The 22,798-nt window shown below is 34.5% G+C and overlaps 1 protein-coding gene across 3 annotated transcripts; it reads right to left on the reverse strand.

The window, feature by feature from the left end:
• Window positions 1-7,633: 7,633 nt before the first annotated feature.
• On the reverse strand, window positions 7,634-22,330 carry CLN8 (CLN8 transmembrane ER and ERGIC protein). 3 transcript variants are annotated; one of them, XM_074287970.1, is made up of 3 exons: window positions 22,098-22,330; window positions 15,542-16,195; window positions 7,634-12,377 (listed from the first exon to the last, which is right to left on the reverse strand). In XM_074287970.1, exons 2-3 carry the CDS (start codon window positions 16,082-16,084, stop codon window positions 12,054-12,056), a joined length of 867 nt encoding a protein of 288 aa, XP_074144071.1. In that variant the 5' UTR covers window positions 16,085-16,195; window positions 22,098-22,330; the 3' UTR covers window positions 7,634-12,053. The 3 variants fall into 3 exon arrangements, with proteins under 3 accessions (XP_074144071.1, XP_074144073.1, XP_074144072.1); XM_074287972.1 differs by having other exon boundaries at window positions 22,012-22,328; XM_074287971.1 differs by lacking the exon at window positions 22,098-22,330 and adding an exon at window positions 21,788-21,993.
• Window positions 22,331-22,798: the final 468 nt, after the last annotated feature.

Genomic DNA, 22,798 nt, shown 5'->3' on the forward strand with positions numbered 1-22,798 from the left:
CACAGCATGATACATTAAGCTCTTTGTAAAAGTTTAATGTAAATTTTTTTACATGATATCACCAAAAAAAGTAACTTACATGTTTAATGATAAACCAATCAAATTACCAAATAGAACTTTATAAAACATTTAGAAAAACAAAAGGTCTAGAATATCAAAAGAAGAAATGAAAACAGGTATGGATGAAGGGAGTCTGAAATGAATTGATAAATTAAACAGCAGCAGTCATCAAAATTATTTGATATTGGTTAAAAAAACAGAGGTAAATCAATGGACCAGACTAGAAAAGAGACAATCAGAAATCAGGCAACTCAACAATTCAGTATTCCATAAAGTAGAAAACAGTATTTGAATAAGAGGGAAAAAAAATCCTTATGAAAAGTGGAAAGTAGTTTGGTCATTTGCTTTTTTATATACTTAACATCATATTCTATTCTAAATGGTTACATACCCTTAATATCATAGTATCACATCCCCCTCCCCCAAATAGAAGTCAATTACAGATCAATTACTAAAGACAAAAATAGATATTTTTACATGAGTTAAATGTTTCTGTATGCACCTAGATGAAAGTAAGTGCCAAATTGGGGTATGTCTTATCAAATTTCTGTTAAAGGTTTATTATCTAGTTAGTTTAAATGTAAGACCAACAACCAATTAGTTCCCAGTATGTAAGTAGTCAAAAGACAGGAACAAACATGGGAACAAAAGAAACATAGTTCTAGGAAAATTTGAAAAGTATTAATCATATGAAAGAATGTTTCAAATCACTAATAAGAGAAATGCAAATCAAAACAACCCCCAGTATTTACCTTACATTTGCAATTGATAAAGATGATCAAAAAATGACAATTTAGTCAATGTTGGATACTTTATAGAAGCTTAGGCATACCAATACATTGTTGGTAGGGCTGTCAATCACTGCATGCATTTTGGAAAACAATTTTAAAAGATACAAATAAAGAGACTGAAGTGTCCTTACACTTTCAACCAGATATTCCATCATTAGAATTTCTACCCCAAGGAAGCCATTAACAAGCCATTTATATGTCAGCACTTTTTTGTAGATTGATGCATAGCAAAAAATAAATAACTAACATGTACAATGACTACAGCAGTGAAAATAAAAAGAATTGCACCTATGTTTTATATATATACATCAAAAGTGGTTCTAAAAGAGCCTAGATGAAGAGGCGAGAGAATGTGCTCAAAGAGTTCCATAGGTGTTACAACATTCCTGGTTTTCAGACTTTTTTCTCTGTATTGATTAGTTGTTTTTCTTCCTTTTTTATCTTTTACAAAAGCTATGTGTTATTTGAGATGACTCTGGGAGGTGGAGGATATTGGGGGAAAGTATAATGTAACAAATATGACATTAAAAACATAATCAAACCTGAAACCATATCCCCTCATTGGTATTTTATTGCCCATTATTTTAATTCCTATGCCCCCACAGTAAATGTCTTTTCCTCTTTTCTCTACTTTCCAAAGTTCTAGTTAGTCACTTCCTTATACTGCATTGGTTTTTTACTTGAACATTTATAGAAAGTGTCATTAGGTTTTTAGGGACAGAGTGTTATATATAGACCATCTAATCCAAGTATTCTTTTTTTTTTTTTTTTTTTTTTTAATTTTTATTTTATTTTATAATTATAACATTTTTTTGACAGTACATATGCATGGGTAATTTTTTACAACATTATCCCTTGCACTTACTTCTATTCAGATTTTTTCCCTTCCTCCCCCAACCCCCTCCCCCAGATGGCAAGCAGTCTTATATATGTTAAATATATTACAGTATAATTTAGATACAATATATGTGTGTAGAACCGAATTTTTTGTTGCACAGGAAGAATTGGATTCAGAAGGTAAAAATAACAGTTTACATTCATTTCCCAGTGTTCCTTTTCTGGATGTAGCTGGTTCTGTCCATCATTAATCAATTGGAATTGGATTAGCTCTTCTCTATGTTGAAGAAATCCACTTCCATCAGCATACATCCTCATACAGTATCATTGTTGAAGTGTATAATGATCTTCTGGTTCTGCTCGTTTCACTCAGCATCAGTTGATGTAAGTCTCTCCAAGCCTCTCTGTATTTCTCCTGTTGGTCATTTCTTATAGAACAATAATATTCCATAACATTCATATACCATAGTTTACCCAACCATTCTCCAATTGATGGACATCCATTCATCTTCCAGATTCTAGCCACTATGAAAAGGGCTGCCACAAACATTTTGGCACATACAGGACCCTTTCCCTTCTCTAGTAGTTCCTTGGGGTATAAGCCCAGTAGTAGTATGGCTGGGTCAAAGGGTATGCACATTTTGATAACTTTTTGGGCATAATTCCAGATTGCTCTCCAGAATGGTTGGATTCTTTCACAACTCCACCAACAATGCATCAGTGTCCCAGTTTTCCCACAGCCCCTCCAACATTCATCGTTATTTATTCCTGTCATCTTAGCCAATCTGACAGGTGTGTAATGATACCTCAGAGTTGTCTTAATTTGCATTTCTCTGATCAATAGTGATTTGGAACACTCTTTCATATGAGTGGAAATAGTTTTAATTTCATCATCTGAAAATTGTCTGTTCATATCCTTTGACCATTTATCAATTGGAGAATGGCTTGATTTCTTATAAATTAAAGTCAATTCTCTGTATATTTTGGAGATGAGGCCTTTATCAGAACCTTTAACTGTAAAAATTTTTTCCCAATTTGTTACTTCCCTTCTAATCTTGTTTGCATTAGTTTTGTTTGTGCAGAAACTTTTTAATTTGGTGTAATCAAAATGTTCTATTTTGTGATCAATAATGGTCTCTAGTTCTCCCTTGGACAAAAACTCCTTTCTCCTCCACAAGTCTGAGAGGTAAACCATCCCATGTTCCTCCAATTTATTTATGATTTCGTTCTTTATGCCTAAATCTTGGACCCATTTTGATCTAATCTTAGTATGTGGTGTTAAATGTGGGTCCATGCCTAGTTTCTGCCATACTAATTTCCAGTTTTCCCAGCAGTTTTTGTCAAATAATGAATTCTTATCCCAAAATTTGGGATCTTTGGGTTTGTCAAAGATTAGATTGCTATTTTTATTCACTATCTTGCCCTGTGAACCTAACCTATGCCACTGATCAACTAGTCTATTTCTTAGCCAATACCAAATGGTTTTGGTGACTGTTGCTTTATAATATAGCTTTAAATCAGGTACACTTAGACCACCTTCCTCTGACTTTTTTTTCATTAGTTCCCTTGCAATTCTCGACCTTTTATTCTTCCATATGAATTTTGTTGTTATTTTTTCTAGGTCATTAAAATAGTTTCTTGGGAGTCTGATTGGTATAGCACTAAATAAATAGATTAGTTTGGGGAGTATTGTCATCTTTATTATATTCGCTCGGCCTATCCAAGAACACTGAATGTCTTTCCAATTATTTAAATCTGACTTTATTTTTGTGGCAAGTGTTTTGTAATTTTGCTCATATAATTCCTGACTCTCCTTTGGTAGATATATTCCCAAATATTTGATACTATCGACTGTTATTTTGAATGGAATTTCTCTTTGTATCTCTTGCTGTTGGATTGTGTTGGTAATGTATAAAAATCCTGAGGATTTATGTGGATTTATTTTGTATCCTGCAACTTTGCTAAAATTCTGAATTATTTCTAATAGCTTTTTAGCAGAGTCTTTGGGGTTCTCTAAGTATACCATCATGTCATCTGCGAAAAGTGACAATTTGATTTCTTCATTTCCTACTCTAATTCCTTGGATCTCTTTCTCGGCTCTTATTGCCAAGGCTAGAGTTTCTAGTACTATATTGAATAGTAATGGTGATAGTGGGCAACCTTGTTTCACTCCTGATCTTACTGGGAAAGGTTCTAGTTTATCACCATTACATATGTGTTTACTGAAGGTTTTAAATATATGCTCCTTATTATTTTAAGGAATAGTCCATTTATTCCTATACTCTCAAGCGTTTTTAGTAGGAATGGATGTTGGATTTTATCAAATGCCTTTTCTGCATCTATTGAGATGATCATATGGTTTTTATTAATTTGATTATTAATATGGTCAATTATACTAATAGTTTTCCTAATATTAAACCAGCCCTGCATTCCTGGTATAAATCCCACTTGGTCATAGTGTATTATCCTGGGGATGATTTTCTGAAATCTATTTGCTAATATCTTATTTAAGATTTTAGCATCAATATTCATTAAGGAAATTGGTCTATAGTTTTCTTTCTCAGTTTTCGATCTACCTGGTTTAGGTATCAGTACCATGTCTGTGTCATAGAAGGAATTTGGTAGGACTCCTTCAATCCCTATTTTTTCAAATAGTTTACATAGCATTGGAGTTAGTTGTTCTTTAAATGTTTGGTAGAATTCACCTGTAAATCCATCTGGTCCTGGGGACTTTTTCTTAGGAAGTTGGTTAATAGCTTGGTCTATTTCTTTTTCTGAGATGGGACTATTTAGACTACTTACTTCTTCCTCTGTTAATCTGGGCAAGCTATATTTTTGAAGGTATTCTTCCATTTCATTTAAGTTATCGAATTTATCGGCATAAAGTTGAGCAAAGTAGCTCCTAACTATTGTTCTAATTTCTTCTTCATTAGTGGTGAGTTCACCCTTTTCATTTTCAAGACTATCAATTTGCTTTTTCTCTTTCCTTTTTTTAATCAGGTTTACTAAGGGTTTGTCTATTTTGTTGGTTTTTTCATAAAACCAACTCTTAGTTTTATTAATTAATTCAATAGTTTTTTTACTTTCAATTTTATTAATCTCACCTTTTATTTTTTGAATTTCAAGTTTTGTGTTTGTCTGGGGGTTTTTAATTTGTTCCTTTTCTAGCAATTTTAGTTGTAAACCCAATTTGTTGGCCCTCTCTTTCTCTATTTTATGCAAGTAGGCCTGTAGAGATATAAAACTTCCCCTAATTACTGCTTTGGCTGTATCCCACACATTTTGGTATGATGTCTCATTATTGTCATTTTCTTGGGTGAAGTTATTAATTATGTCTATGATTTGCTGTTTTACCCAATCATTCTTTAGTATAAGATTATTTAGTTTCCAATTATTTTTTGGTGTATTTTCCCCTGGCTTTTTATTAAATGTTATTTTGATTGCATTATGGTCTGAAAAGGATGCATTTACTATTTCTGCCTTACTTGCATTTGATTTTGAAGTTTTTATGCCCTAGTATATGATCAATTTTTGTATAGGTTCCATGAACTGCTGAGAAGAAAGTATATTCCTTTCTGTCTCCATTTAGCTTTCGCCAAAGATCTATCATATCAAACTTTTCTAGTATTCTATTTACCTCTTTGACTTCTTTCTTATTTATTTTGTGGTTTGATTTATCTAATTCTGAGAGTGCAAGGTTGAGATCTCCCGCTATTATAGTTTTGCGATCTATTTCCTCTTGCAGCTCTCTTAATTTCTCTTTTAAGAATTTAGATGCTGCACCACTTGGTGCATATATGTTTAATATTGATACTGCTTCACTATTGATGCTTCCCTTTAGCAGGATATAATGCCCTTCCTTATCTCTTTTAATTAGATCAATTTTTTGTTTTTGCTTGATCTGAGATGAGGATGGCTACTCCTGCTTTTTTGGTTTTGCCTGAAGCATAATAGGTTCTGCTCCACCCTTTTACTTTTAGTTTGAATGTCTCATCCTGTTTCAGGTGTGTTTCCTGTAAACAACATATAGTAGGATTCTGACTTTTAATCCAGTCTGCTAACTGATTCCTCTTTATGAGGCAGTTTGCCCCATTCACATTTATGGTTAGAAGGACTAATTCTGTATTGCTTGCCATCCTATTAACCCCTGCTTATGCTTTTCCCCTTTCCTTCCCTTTTACCCTCCTATACAGTATTAAACTGGTGAACACCACTTGCTTTTCACAGCCCTCCCTTTTTAGGATCCCTCCCCCACCTTAAAGATCCTCCCCTTATTTTACCCCTTTTCCTCGAAATTACTGTATTCCCTTCCCCTTAGCTTACTCCTTCCCTTTCACTTTTCAATGAAGTGGAAGAAGTTTCACCATAAATCGAATGTCTATTGATACACGCTATGTTCATCTCCCTCCTTTCTTTCTCTCAGATATAATAGGTTACCTTTGCCTCTTCATGAGATGTAGTACCACCACTTTATACTTTTTTATGATATAATCTCCTTTTCACCTCTAGTTTCTAAGACAAATTGTACATATGTTCTTTACATATTTTTTTGACAGAAGTATAGTTCTCAAGATTTCTTTTTACCTTTTTTAGAAGTCTCTTGAGTTCTGTATTTGAAGATCAAACCTTTTATGTAGGTCTGGTTTTTTCATCAAAAATAGATGGAATTCATTTATTTCGTTAAATGTCCATCTTCTTCCCTGGAAAACGATGCTCATTCTTGCTGGATAAGTTATTCTTGGCTGCATACCAAGTTCCTTAGCCTTTCGGAATATCATGTTCCAGGCCCTGCGTTCTTTTAATGTGGACGCTGCTAGATCCTGTGTTATCCTTATTGTGGATCCTCTATATCTGAATTGTTTTTTTCTAGCAGCTTCCAATATCTTTTCCTTTGTCTGATGGTTCTTAAACTTGGCCACTATATTTCTTGGCGTTTTGATTTTAGGGTCCCTAATCCAAATATTCTTAATCTGGGGTCTGTGTACTTTAAAACAAAAAGATGATGGTAATTATCTCAATTGATTTTCTTTTTAACCCTATGCATTTACTATACATATATACATACATGTATGTGTATACATATACATATGTATATATTTAATGCATAATATATTAAAAATAAAAATAAAATTCTGAAAAGGGGTACATTATCCCCCTCCCCCAAAAAATTTGTTAGAAATTCTCCTGCCTCCTAATCTGAGGCTATTGCCTCATGCTCTACCTACCTCTTATAGTTTTAAGGGAGATTAAGGCTGAGGGTGGGGAAAAAAAGATGTTAAAATCTCAAGGACTGTTGTCTGAGTGAGACATGTAATATTTCCAGTTTAGGGCTGTCTACTTAATATTTATTTTCAGAGGTTATGCTTAATGAAATATTTTGAGAGTAGCCTCATTTTAGTGTTAATTTTTAGAATGTGATATATAAAATCACACAACTTAATGTCAAATTATTTTTATTTTTTAGCAGTATCACCTTCCTGATAAAAGTAGTTAGGTAGCTAAGTGGATGTAGAATGTCTGTCTTGAAATCAAAGAGATTCATCTTCCTGAGTTCAAATATGTCCTCAGACACTACTTGTGTGATTCTGGGCAAGTCTCCATTTGCAGCTCATATCCACTGTAAAATGAGCTGGAGAAAGAATTAGCAAAACATTTTTTGGCTCTTTGACAAGAATACACCAAATGGACAAAGAGTTGAACATGACTGAAAATGGCAAACAACCCTTTCTGATAAAATAATATGCATTTTAGTTTCAATATATAGTTGGGGGGAAAGAACCACTTATTACTTGAAGATTTTATGACAACATCCAGAACCCAAATACTGTAGCAGCAAAATATACATTTAGTTTTATACTAGAAATAAATAAATAAATAAATAAATTCATTGGGACAGTAACTTCCTTTTCAAAAATTATAAGATTTAGATATGGGAGGGGATCTTAGAGTAAGTGTTTTAATAGTTAGCAAAGTTAACTGATATCACAAAGCAAAAAGAAACATGGTTTTGTCAAAAGATAAGAACTTTTGAGACATGAGAGGGCTGAGATTTAATTCTAGCTCAGAAACAATTATATTTGATAAAGGCATGTCATGAGATAAAAAGATAAAAATCTCTGTTTTGAAGATTTCCTTCTCTTAGGGGAAAAAGCATATATACATATACATATATACAAAGTTTTATACACTGCAAAGAAAAACAACTGTGAGAAATTAGAGAACTATGATCAACACAATGATCAACCATGAAGCTAAAAGAGGAATCATGCTCTCCTCCTCTTGGCAAAAGTGAGAGTCTAGAGACACAAAATGAGTCATTCTTTTTCAGATACTGACAATAAATGAATTTGTGTTGGGTCACTATATGCTTTTGTTACGAAAAAAGGTTTTTACATTTATTATTTTCTTATTAAGAGAAGAGGGCTAGTAATAGTCATAGTAAAAGGGAAGGGGATTGAGTTTTAAGTGGCTCATGTATAAGGCTCAAGGTCCCTGCTTTATTGTTAGAAAATAAAAGAAACTCAATTTAAACAAGAAAGTGTTTGCATGGATATTTCACAAGGTTTTAGGAAGGTTAATCTCTTTAGAAACCTTAAAGCATTAAAGAAAATTAGTATTAACAAAAACATAGTTTTATTGAAATATTTAAAAGGACATAGTCATAGTAGGAATCTTAAAAATGGGAATACAGGCTGGTCCATTACTTTATAAAAATGATACTAATAACTTATTTACATTTCTGAGGCACTTTATGATTTATAGAGCACTTTTTCCATAGTAGCTCTTCTATGTAAGTAGTAAACATTTCATTAGGTTAAGTGACCTATCTATAATTATAAGGATACTAAATATTAGACAATAGTGAGACCGCCAGTCTCTATTCTTGTATCTCTATATTTCAATAGTATATTGTATGCTAGCATTAAGCACTTTACCTGGCACATAACAGATGCATAATAAATGACTGATTAAGACTCAAGGTATGAAGGGCAAAAAAGGGGGAATGGATGGCATGATCTAGAGAAATTATATTCTTCCCCTCCTAATAAAGGTAAGAAATTAAAATTCTTTTAAAAAATTTAAAAATATATAATGGAACTATTATTTCATCAACTTGAATGTTCCTTCTAATGAGGCATTTTGCAACCCATTCATACTTGTAGAACTCCTGTCTCTGTCTTTCTGTAAATTCACGACAAGTGGGTTCACTTAAGATTTTGAAGTTGTTCCTCTCTATTATGAGACATCAATAAAATAGTTAAGACCATCTACCTGACTCTCTGCACCTTACCAGATATTCAGTTCTTTTCATATTACACATTTCTCTGATCATAATTTTTACTTTTCTTCAAAGATCCATTATTTGTTGTGTTTAGTTAACAATTAGGTTAAAAACTACAAAGCAAACTTAGTTTTATTGTTGCTCAAAAATGCTGATCATATTTTATATCTTTAAGAAATAAAATATCCACAACTAAAGCTCCATGATAAATAGCAAAGTTAATTTATTGTTATATATGAAAGGGGATTTCACTTGCTACTGCTAATACAAGTCGCATTTTCCTGCTTTTGAAGGGAAAGCTAATACTATTAGTGACTGCACCACAAAAGATAAATTAAAATTAAACAAAATATTCAAGTCATTTGAGGAGTAGGCAGTTAGTGAGCTGTACTTTGAAGATATTAACATGACCTCTAGATTTAAAAACCTCAACCATTAAAAAACCTAACTTGATATCAGTAGGTTTTATATACATTAACCTAAAATTTCACCAATGACTTCCAGAGTTAGAATCACCACTTTAAAAACACCTTTAGCATATTCCTACCTAATTCTAAATCAATAATTATATCATGTTGAAATTATTTAATATTTCTTCTCACTTAATCTTATTAATTATGCAAATATTGTAAAGTGACTTCATACAAAATGCAATCTGGAAAAACTTAAAACCCTTGAAGAACCATACATTTGAATAATTCTGAATTCCTTTGATTTGAATTTTTAAATATTAAAAAAATTGGGCAACAGGAACAGCTAGTTACACAATCAAGTATGAGAAGAGGAGAGTTGGTATAAGCAAAATGTGGCCAAGAATCCTTGAGACTATCCCTACAAATACAATATAAATGAGATTTGAACTTAAGAAGTAGCTCAGGGATGATTCATTCAGAACCAGATTTACTCTCTAGAGAGAGAAAGATACACATAAAATTACTTTAAAACTTCTTTTCTAACAATTCATCTTTCATTAATTGAGGTCCTTTGATGCCTTGGCTCAGTATGGGGATAACCTGAAGGTTTCAAAGGTTATTTTCGTGAAACACCAGCTCTGGAATGTTTGGACATGCTGAAAAGGCTGAGTTTTGTGGCAGTGGAAGAATATTTCATCACCTAGAAATCAACTATCTTAAGTTTAGAAACACCGAGTACCATAGGGATTATGACTAAGTTTTTTTTTTTTTTTTTTCAACAAAAGAGCAGCATTTATATAGCATGCTAAGGTTCGTAAATTGCTTAAAAATATAGCATCCTTACAATGACTCTGAAAGATAGGTGCTATTATTTTCTCTAGATTGTAGATGAGGAAACTGAGGCACACAGAGGTTAAGCGAGTTGCCCAGGATAACATGGTTAGTGAAGTGTCTTTCTAACTTTGGGTCCAGAATGCTAAGCACTGTACTACCCAAGTGCTTCAATGGAAGGAACTGCTGTTGACAAAATGGATTCTTGAATTATTTGAAGTATAATTCAGCAAGAAAAGCTAAAATATTACAAAATTACATTTAACTCTTACAATATCAATTTAAAAAAAGTTTTCCCTTCAACTCTTTTCCCTTAAAATGGCATCATGGAAGACAACTGGTTTCAGAGTCAGAAGACTTGGATTCAAGTCCTATCTCTGACACAACTGATACCTACTACTGAGGTAACTTCAATGTTCTATACTTTTCTCTAACGTTATAGGTTGAAGAAAAGGGGTTGGCCTACATTAATAAAGAATTTCCTAGATAAATGAAATCACAGATCCTGTTCATGTATACCAATGATTATGGACATTTAAACAACTATAAACTAGAGTTAACTTTAAATATATTTTAGTACAACAGTACTTTTAGTATTTTGCCTTACTTAAATAAGGAAACTAATATTTTGACAATTTTGACAGGCAGTCTTGATAACACAATCTTAAAAAAAAAAAAAACTTAGAAAAATTAAATACTTTCCACATCACCATTTGTTTTACAATAAATAATCACTGAGTAGTTAAGCCAAATAAAAAATAAAATCATTCTATATTAAAGGAATAGAAAGATATATCTTGGAGAAAAATATTAAAGTTAATGTATTCATAATATCAGATAATTATTACTACTCAATTTTGCCTTCAGTTGAGGGATTCACCTGAAGAAATAGACTTGTCCAAAAAAAAAAAAAAAAAAGAAAGAAAAGAAACTACTTCATTGTCTTGTAGAATATTAAACAGAATTTAAATGAATTATGATACTGTGAATAACCTGCTTTTGGGGTGCAAATTCATAACAAAATTGTATGAATGAGAAACTTTACACATCTCTTAATATGCATTTAGTTCCTTCAAATACTTGCATAAAAATTCCAACTCCATAATAAAATTCCTTCATTTCATTCCATTATTTCTCTCCATGTTTAGTCTTCTAAATCTTAAATAAATGAATCAATCGATTCATGTTTCATTTTGCCACTAGATGACACTGTTGCACATGTGGAATTTAAAATGTTACTAATTTTAAATAAGGCTACAAATCACATTACTGTATGAAAACAAGAACAGAAAATAAATGCTGACTCAAAGTTAGCCCACAATAAGAGTTCCTTATGAAAAAAGGAAAATTTTGGAAAACAAGAACAGAAAATAGATGGTGACTCAAAGTTAATCCATAATTTGAGTTCCTTATGACAATTTTTTTTTTTAAAAACAAGAATAGAAAATATATGCTTGACTCAAAGTTAATCCACAACCTAAAAGTTCCTTACATGAAAAGAAAAATTTATCGAGTGACTCTAAATTTCATTCATGCCTCACATTTCTTAATGCTACACTAATGAACCCAATATGGGTAAACTTTACTGCATTGAACCCTGGAAGCCAAAAGAACTTGTTATGAGGCAAAATCCACTTATAAAAGTAAAGTGAGGTTTAAAAATAAAAACAAAATACTTTATGGCTACTTCAAAATTAATATCAAGAAAATGCAAAAATCAAAACAAATAACTATTCACCAGTTTGTTACTAATTGTAAAAGAATTTTCTTAGACTTTCACACAGTATGTGTCCCATTTATTTTTCAGTTCTTAGCAGGCCCTTAATTGTCCCAACAAAATTACTGCTTCTTCCTTTGGAGAGTCTGGCCATTCACTTTTACAGATTGACTGTTTTTTGGTACTGAATGTGCAAAGTTCCAATCCACTGGATTAAGCAGCTGCTGAGTCTTCTTGTGTGTCCAGTATGGGTTAATAATTAACGTAAGAAGAGCCAGTCCAACAAGGAAAAGTGCAAGGTGTGGAAGAGCTAGACTGTTCAGTAGGTCATCCCAGTGCTGAAAGCATACCCACCACATGTGGTAAGTCAAAAACATGCGTCCATGAAACATGTGAATCATCAACCACTGGTTTACCTTCCAAAACAGAGAATCAGACCAGCCAGCCTGCAACAGTAAAAATAAAGTGATAATGTTTTAATATCATGCTATCAACACTTTTTTCCAATAAATTTAAAATCATTCCTATTTTATATTTATTAAGTACCTGCTAAGTACATGTTATATATGCAATACCTTAGTAATGGAGAGATTCAAGCTAATCATTCAATAAGAGGAATATAGCATGCACACAAATAAGTCTGAAACAGTAAAAAACAAAGTGGTAAAAAAAAAACAAAATACTCCAAGAAAATCTGAGGAGAACTCATTCTCAAGGTGCTAGAGATGGGGTAGAAAGCAAGGATTGCATAAGGGAAGGAGTGTTAGAGGAGTTGGAAGACGTATGACTTGTACAAACGCAGGAGCACAGAAGTTTGCAAGACGAGAAAAAAAAGATTGTTCGTTTAGTTTGGTGAGAATGTCTCTGAATTCTTTATATTTGATGAAGGAGAATGTAAAAAAAGGCTTCAAGGGCCGATTGAAGCCAGACTGTAGAGGCTCCTACCTGCAAACAGTATCTAATAGAGGTTTTTTAGTAACGTGATAAAAAACTGCAAATTAGGTAATTTGAAATCAATTATGAAGCTAAATTTAGATTTAAACTTACATGTTAACTCAGAGGCTAGTCCTCTTTTTACCACAAAAATTTTTTCTACCATCCAAATCTTTCTATTTGGGATTACTTCTTTCATAGGATTCTACATACAGACAAATAAAATGGAATCAAACAGAAGTGAACCTACTGCTAAGTACATTGTTCTCCTGAGGAACCATAATGACAGTACTGGATCATAACCTGCATAGGTCTTTAAGCTTTAGAAAGTGCTTTTCCTTCAAAAAGCCTTACTTCACAGAAAAATTCAAAAGTGTTGCAACTATTTCAATGTTTTACATTTAATAAATGTCAAGGCCAGGACACAAACTCATGATATGATTCCTAACGTAGAGCTACTTTTGCATCAAGGCACTTAATCTCTCTGATCTTCAGCTTCCTCATTTAAAGTATCTATCTTAAAAAGTTTCTTGCACATGTAAAGTGCTCTGCTACATAAATGTCATATTTTATGTAACAAACATAAAAGGACTACATAAATGCCAATTTCCATAATTATCACTTCTCTTTAAATATCCTTGCTGTAGAGATACAAAGAGAAATTCCATTCCAAACAAATGTTGAGAGTATAAAATATTTGGGAATTCATCTACCAAAGAAAAGTCAGGAATTATATGAGAAAAATTACAAAACACTTGCCACAAAAATAAAATCAGATTTAAATAATTGGAAAGACATTCAGTGCTCTTGGATAGGCCGAGCGAATATAATAAAGATGACAATACTCCCCAAACTAATCTATTTATTTAGTGCTATACCAATCAGACTCCCAAGAAACTATTTTAATGACCTAGAAAAAATAACAACAAAATTCATATGGAAGAATAAAAGGTCAAGAATTGCAAAGGAACTAATGAAAAAAAACTCAGAGGAAGGTGGTCTAAGTGTACCTGATCTAAAGCTATATTATATAGCAGCAGTCACCAAAACCATTTGGTATTGGCTAAGAAATAGACCGGTAGATCAGTGGAACAGATTAGATACAAAGGACAAAAAAGGGTACATCTATAGCAATCTAATCTTTGACAAACCCAAAGATTCCAACATTAGGGATAAAAATTCATTATTCGGAAAAAACTGTTGGGAAAACTGGAAATCAGTATGGCAGAAATTAGATATGGATCCACACTTAACACCATATACCAAGATAAGATCAAAATGGGTCCATGATTTAGGCATAAAGAGGGAGATAATAAATAGATTAGAGGAACAGAGGATAATCTACCTCTCAGACTTGTGGAGGAGGAAGGAATTTATGACCAGAGGAGAACTAGAGATCATTATTGATCACAAAATAGAAGATTTGATTACATCAAACTAAAAAGTTTCTGTACAAATAATACTAATGCAAACAAGATTAGAAGGGAAGTAACAAATTGGGAAAATATTTTTAAAAACAAAGGTTCTGACAAAGGTCTCATTTCCAAAATATATAGAGAACTGACCCTAATTTATAAGAAACCGAACCATTCTCCAATTGATAAATGGTCAAAGGATATGAACAGACAATTCTCAGAGGAAGAAATTGAAACTATATCCACTCACATGAAAGAGTGTTCCAAATAACTACTGATCAGAGAAATGCAAATTAAGACCACTCTGAGATACCACTACACACCTGTCAGATTGGCTAAGATGACAGGAACAAATAATGACAAATGTTGGAGGGGATGTGGGGAAATTGGGACACTAATACATTGCTGGTGGAGTTGTGAAAGAATCCAGCCATTCTGGAGAGCAATCTGGAATTATGCCCAAAAAGTTATCAAACTGTGCATACCCTTTGACCCAGCAGCGCTACTACTGGGATTATATCCCAAAGAAATACTAAAGAGCGGAAAGAAACATATATGTGCCAAAATGTTTGTGGCAGCTCTTTTTGTTGTAGCTAGAAACTGGAAGATGAATGGATGTCCATCAGTTGGAGAATGGTTGGGTAAATTGTGGTATATGAAGGTTATGGAATATTATTGCTCGGTAAGAAATGACCAGCAGGAGGAATATAGAGAGGCCTGGAGAGACTTAAATCAACTGATGCTGAGTGAAATGAGCAGAACCAGAAGATCACTGTACACTTCAACAACAATACTGTATGAGGATGTATTCTGATGGAAGTGGAAATCTTCAACATAAAGATCCAACTCACTTCCAGTTGATCAATGATGGACAGAGGTAGCTACACCCAGAGAAGAAACACTGGGAGGGGAATGAAAATTGTTAGCACTAATATCTGTCTGCCCAGGTTGCATGTACCTTCGGATTCTAATGTTTATTGTGCAACAAGAAAATGATATTCACACACATGTATTGTACCTAGACTATATTGTAACACATGTAGGATGTATGGTATTGCCTGTCGTCGGGGGGAGGGAATAGAGGGAGGGGGGGTAATTTGGAAAAATGAATACAAGGGATAATATTATAATATATATATATATATATAAATGGAAAGGAAAAAAAATAAATAAATAAATAAATAAATATCCTTGCTGTGGCCTTTACCCTATCATGACATCTCTAAGTAGCATTAATAAGTGTCATACTTTCAAATACTTACCTTTAAAAGCATCCAGGAGATACAAGTAAAAGGGGTACTCATCTCCAGTAGCAGAGTTGTCATGGCTAGATAGTGGCCAGCTCTGAGACTGATCACTAATCCAAGAAATCCGAGAAAGGCAAAAAGATGATGCACTACTAAGAACATGTCAAAAGTCCAGAAAACCAAATTTGAAACATGAACAGCAGCATTTTCAAAGAAAAAGAAGCCAGTTGCAGTTGCAATATTAAACCAGCACCAGTTCTGTTGTGAATATCCTTTATCAGCAGAAAGAACAGGGTCTACAAGCAAAGCCCATAGACCAGCAATGGAGCTTTGAACTCCAAAAACAGCTCGGGTGGCAGCAAGATTCCAGAAGACCTTCTCCTTAGGTACAAGAGATCGATAGGTGGCATTAAGACAGGAAGAGAGCTGATGGCAGACCACAAAGACACCCAGATAGAACAAAAAACCGGCCACCACTAATGTTAAACGGATTTTCCATGAAGCATAGTCCATATCAAAAATGCTTTTAGATGCTGTGCTGTCCCTTTCCAGATTCATTTTTTTCTACTTTAAATTCTAAGTGATGCTTTATATAGTTCAACCACTTTTTAGTCCAGTGCCAATGCCTCCTTTTCTGGCTTCTGGGGTCCTCATATGTTTCTCTTTAATCTGAGAAAAAGGAAAAAAAAAAAAAAAAGATAGTTCACTAATATAGACCAAGTAGAATCTGGAACACAAAACTAATGTGTTTCCCTCTGGTATTAAAACTCCATAGCACTTTATAAAAAGAAAAATAAGGAATGTAAAATAATGTTCCCAAACTGATGAGTTTCCATTTTATGAGTAATCAGTTTGAAAAGATGATCTTTTGTCCATCAATTGGAGAATGGTTGGGTAAATTATGGTATATGAAGGTTATGGAATATTATTGCTCTGTAAGAAATGACCAGCAGGAGGAATACAGAGAGGCTTGGAGAGAATTACATCAACTGATACTGAGTGAAATGAATAAAGAACCAGAAGATCGCTGTACACTTCAATGTTGTATGAAGATGTATTCTGATGGAAGTGGAAATCTTCAACATAAAGAAGATCCAACTCACTTCCAGTTGATCAATGATGGACAGAAACAACTACACCCAGAGAAGGAACACTGGGAAGTGAATGTAAATTGTTAGCACTACTGTCTATCTACCCAGGTTACTTATACCTTCGGAATCTAATACTTAATGTGCAACAAGAAAATGGGATTTACACACATATATTATATCTAGGTTATATTGTAACACACGTAAAATGTATGGGATTGCCTGTCATCTAGGGGTGGGAGTAGAGGGAGGGAGGAGATAATTTGGAAAAATGAATACAAGGGATAATGTTATAAAAAAAAAAAATTACTCATGCATCTATACTGTCAAAAAAATTTATAATTAAAAAAAAAAAAAAGATGATCTTTAATCGAAGGTCCAATAAATCAACAAGCATTAAATACTAAAGATAAAAATGTAGAATTCAAACATTTCTTGGCTTCAAGAAGTTTACTATTAAATTTTTTGAAGTTCTTGCCATGATTCTATGAATTTTTGGCAAAGGCTGGTAAAAGAAGGAAGGAAACAAGCATGTGTTTCTTATGTGCCAAACATTGTGTAAAGTGGTAGGGATACAACAACAATAACAGCTAGCATTTATTACTTTAAGGTTTGCAAAGTCATATATGTTCTCATGTTATCTTTACAGTCCTGTGAAATAGATACTGTACCATCCCTATTTTAGATAAAGAAACTAAAGCTGAAAGGCTGAGTTGCTAGGTTCACATATTTACTAAATATCTAAGGGAGAATTGAATTCAGACCTTCCTCACTCCAAGTCCAAGACTCGATTTATTGTATCACCTAGCAGATGCTAATATATATTTTTTTAAAAGGCAAAAATAATTCCTGCTTTCAAAAAGCTCATAATTTAATGGGAAGAAAACACCTATGTGACAAGAAATATACAAAATAACTGGGAATAGCCTCAAAGAGAATGGGATAAAAGAAACAAGGAAAAATTTCGGGAAAATGGACTTGAACTGAGTCTTAAAAGAATTCAGAGAGCCAAAAAGCTGGTATGTGAGAGAGTATTCCAGACATAGACCAGCCAATGAAAATGCATTAAGTTTAGAGATGAAATAGCTTGTTCCTACAAAAAGGCCGATGTCTTTTGATAGTAGAGTACGTGGAGAGAAGCAAAGTAAAACAAGTCTGGAAAGTGGAACTGGAGAAAGCTGTGATATTAAGAGTTTTAAAAGTCACACAGGATTTTATATCTGATCCTAGACATAATAAGGAAAGAACCATTGAAATTTACAGAGAAGCAGCAGGTTTGTGTGTATATGTATGAGAGTCAGAGAAAAAGGAGAGAAAGTGAGCAACAGAAAAAGAAGATGGGGGAGGGAAAGAGAATTTTGTTTCAGAAGTACCACTCTGGTAGCTGTCTAGAGAGGGGAAAGACTTGAGTCAAGGAAACCAAACAAAAAGTAACTATAATAGTCCAGTTATAACCCATATGCACCAAACAATAAGAGTTTCAGGACAGATGTTGTGAAGGTAAAATCTATAGGAAATAACAACGAATTGCCTTGGGGTGGGTGGGAGTGTTAGGGAGTACCAGTGAAGAGCTAAGGATAATACCCAGGATGCAATCCTCAGTAACTCCAAGGATGGTGGATGTGTTGAGTCTACAGGACATTTTGTTCAAGATGTCTAATAAACAGTTGGACATCAGAGAATGGAAATCAGGAGAGGTCAGGGTTGGATAGACTTATCCATAAAGAGGTAATGATTGAATCCATGAAGTTCAATAAGAGTAATAGCATAAGGGAAGGAGGGAGAAACTTTGGGATGCAACCAAAGTTAGCAGGTTATGGTGAAAAGGATGAAGATCTAGAAAAGGAGATTGAAATAGAGAACAAAAGTGAAGAAAGTATCAAGTATCAGGAAAACTTAAGACTATCAAGGACAGGAGGATAATTAACAGTGTCAAAGCTTAAAAGAAGGTCAAGGAAGATGAGGATTGAGAAAATTATATTAAAGGTGGCAATCAAAAGATCATAAGTAATGAGAATGTGTGCAGTTTAGTGAAACTTTTGAACTTTCTTGGGATGTTTGTAAACTCTAAACATAGAATTATAAAATAATTATGCTGTTATTGAAAATTAAAAGGAAAAAAGTTCACACATTCAATTTTAATATCCCCTGATCTAAGCTTAAGCAGCTAGGTGGCACAGGGGATCGTGCATCTGGCTTGCCGAAAATAAATTAAAATCCAGCTTCTAATGCCTACTAGCTATACAACTCTAGGGATATAATTTTACTCTTTGCCTCAGCTCTTCATCCATAAAATAACCTGGAGAAGGAAAACAGTAAATCACTTCAATATCTTTGCCTAGAAAGCCCCAAATGGGGTCACAAAGAGTTGACTGAACCACAAAAATTCCTGACTTTTGGTCCATCACTCTATATTTACCGTGACACTATATTGTCTCTACTTTTTAAGCAAATCCTTACTTCAACTACTACTGAAAAGTCTATTAACTCCCCAACAGCACTATTTACTATTCTTGTGATTTCCTACTAATAACTTTCTATCTGGGAACTCTATGTGTTTTCCTAGTTAATTAGTTACATTGGTATACTTATCTATTTTCAGCCTCTTAAACCAATTTAAACTCAAAAGGTCACTCAGTCAAAATCATCTACATGATTTTCTCCTTTCTCATCCATCCTCCAAAGTTAGAATGCACTTCCTTTTCTTAGTCCTCCCTTACAATCTCCAGATTCCTTCAAAACTCAGATTAATTTATAATCTGTCCATATTTCCCTCTTTGGATTGTTAGTAACTTGACCCTAGAAATTGCTTTTTTTTTTTTTTTTTTTTTTAAATTCTGTATTTAAACTTTCTATTTATTCTCCTCAATAAGTTGCAAGCTTTTTAAAAGAAGGGAGTATTTTTTTTTCCTTTCAATTTCTAGTTTTTCCTTTTAGTTTATCCTCAGCTTCTTGCAAAATGTCTGGCTCATATTTTCTATTGAATAATTGAGATTAAATGTGTGATTTTAAACTAATCTATAAATATACACAATATAACACTATAAACTGAAAGATCATCAACCAGAAAATAACTAAAAATGAATGTTGCAAAATTACAAAGACCAAGTTTGATCACAAAGAAAAGCTATGAACACTGTCTATAATGAGACTGCTTAATTTTCTATCCCCCTCTTCTTCCTAATTTTTAAAAATTGTTATAAGAAATGTTCTCTGGGCAGGAGGAATGATCCAGAAGAGAGGAAAATAAAGTCAAAAAGCAAGGGTCACAGTCTGTTATGTTGCTCCTTCCTCTTTGTGATCCCATTTGAGATTTTCTTGACAAAGACACTGAAATGGTTTGCCATTTCCTTCTCCAACTCATTTTATAGACAAGGAACTGAGGCAAAGAGTAAAATTAGTTGCCCAAGGTCACACAGGTTAGATTACAGTTTGAGATTAGATTAGAAGTCGGGAAGATAGAAGATGAATATTCTTGACTTTGACTCCATCCACAGTGCTATCTAGCTGCCCTTTATAGTCTGAGCAAGCATTAAGAGTTTGAACACAGTGTTTCATTAATATTATTGATCAATTGGCTGATTGATGAAAAGGGATTGTCTATTTTGCTATTAAAAGTAACCTTTTTAGCTTTTGATGAGCCTGTGAATCTATTTAGCAGTTTAATGTTTGCACTAAGAAATAATAAGAATACATTCCATCTTCATGGGCCTCTTTCTAATCCTAGATTTTATGGCTTCAATATTTTAATCCAAAACACATAGCATTCCCATCATCTCATCCCAACGACTGGAAGGAAGGTCCGTCATTTTACCATTTAGATTAAGTCATTTTATGCCATATTCCCTCTAGTATTATTAGAAATCTTAAGCCACACTTTAAAATTAACTTATAAAAAGTTTAGAAAGCTCATGTTAAGTATCTGTCAAGAACACTTGCCTATTACAGCATGGTTCTTCAGATATGGATTTATTCAACCCTTATCACTTCTTGAGTATACCTCAGGTTTAAGGGAGGTTTGCCTAAGTGGCTGGCTCCCTGAGATATGCTAAAGCAATCTAATAGTAGAAAGTAGTCTGGCCTTGAAATTAATCTGAGTTCAATACCATTCAAGACACTGGCTGAGTCTGTAAAATGGGTAGACTATTCTCCCTCAGGAGGCTACTAAGTAGAAAGTACATTATTATAACCTAATAGGGACATTTTTCATTTGTCTTTCTGTATTTCTAAAGCTCAACACCATTTATTTCATAGTGTCCAATTCTTCAGCACCCCATTTTGTTGTTTTCTGAGGCAACATCTGAACTCTAAATCCAGTGTTGTATCCACTGGACCACATAGCTGTATACCTTAATATAGTGCTTTAAAAATGCTTGTGAAATGACTGACTTGAAAAGCTTAAAATACAAATTATTATTCATCAGAATTCATTCAGCAAGCATTTACTAATCACTATTGTGATTTTTTTATGTGACCCATTTGACCCCAAAACATTTAAGTATGGATGGATCACTTTCCCAAAAAGTAGAATCTATGAAGAATGTGGGCATGATCTGAGCCATTCTTTCGTCTTTGCAAGATATCTGCTACAAGGCCTCATGCATAGTAGGTGCTTCTTTGTTAAACTGTACTGGAATCAAAACTGAGGGAGATTCTGATCATGTAAATTTTAGTGGGATCCTCTCTCTTTACTGGCAAGGAAACTGAGATTTAGGAAAAGGAAGTGTCTTGTCCAAGCTCGGAAGTAGTAAGTGGCTGAAAACAGAAATTGATTTTAATGATCCTAACACCTACCTACAATCCAGTACCCTTTCCCCCATTTTGGACTCTACAAAAGGACCATGAGTAATGAGAGTTCCAAACTTTTAAACACCGGTAGGATTTGTTTATCTTTCCCCACAGTTTATAAATCCACAAAGGTGTCAGTCACTCCATCCCTCCCAATAGAATTATCACTCCCATTCTCAATACCCTTCTAGGAATACAAATACATTCCGAGGTCCGAGCTGGGAAGGAGTAGATTTCACAGAAACAGACTCATAGAATGGACGTGCTTAAAAGATCTAAGGCAATCCATTTACTTTAGAGGAGCAGGAAAACTCTACCAGTTATTGATTCCACTAGGGCGGAGCAAACGAGGGGGTAGAGAAAAGATCATCGCCTTTCCACCCACCGGTCACTTATTGGGCCGAGGGCCCGCTCCATGCAGGAAGGGCTGGAGGTCGAGTTCCTAGGGGGCTCCTCTTCTCGGGCTCTTCCACAATCCCGTGGGAGAGGAGAGAGGAGGAGGTCAAGATGGAGAGGGTGTGTGACCATGGTCACCCAAAGGAGGCCGAGCTTGAGCGAGAAGCCCGGCATATTGCTGAGTTCCAGGTACGCAGACCACGCCATTCTTACCTGCCCGGCTCCTTAGCGATCTAAGTCCTTAGTATCGTCTCCTTTAAACCCCACCCCCTCCTACTGTTTTCGGGGGAGTTACTCACGCAGATCCACAGGCCTCGAGTCTCTGCAAGCCTTTGGGGTTACTTCGTTCGTCTCTGATCTACAAAACTCAGTACCTGCACCGGAATCGAAACATGCAAAGTCACCACAAGCACCAGGTGTAAAGCCAGTCTCCCAGGACGCGCCTACGCAGCAGCCCCCGGCGTGGGACAAGGGAGGAGCCACAGAGGCTCAGACACCCGTGAGCTAGTCCCACCCACGTGATGTGAGGCCCAACCCCGCCCAGGCCATGTCTGTAGAGAGATGGGGTGGAGCACAACTGGACTGTACCAAGTGGTCCGAAACCTGAGGGCGGAAAGGTAGAATTCAGGAACTGTCCTAAGAGCCTAGACTGGAATTGTAGGTAGAAAGCTCCTTCTAGTTTAGTCCTCCAACGTGACTAAAAACGAAAATGAGACCACAGAATTTGAAGCGCTGTGTCTGAGGACCACGGAGTTTTAGAAGTGGCAAAGCCCGGATTAATACCAGGTCTTGTGATGAAGAGGTTGGACTGGGTGACCTCGAGGTCCCTCCCATCTCTAAAGCTTTGAGTTTATGCCCCCAAATCCGTCGCGCTTTCCCTGAAGCCCCTCATTTTACAGAGAAGGACAGGGCAGTCCCGAGAAGTCACGCCGGTGGTCGCTGACAGAGTTGCCAGAAGGGCTAAGTCTGCCACGTCGTGCCGTGCGCACGTAGAGCGCTG

The sequence above is a fragment of the Sminthopsis crassicaudata genome, chromosome 2, assembly GCF_048593235.1.
Source record: "Sminthopsis crassicaudata isolate SCR6 chromosome 2, ASM4859323v1, whole genome shotgun sequence".
Classification (NCBI taxonomy): domain Eukaryota; kingdom Metazoa; phylum Chordata; class Mammalia; order Dasyuromorphia; family Dasyuridae; genus Sminthopsis; species Sminthopsis crassicaudata.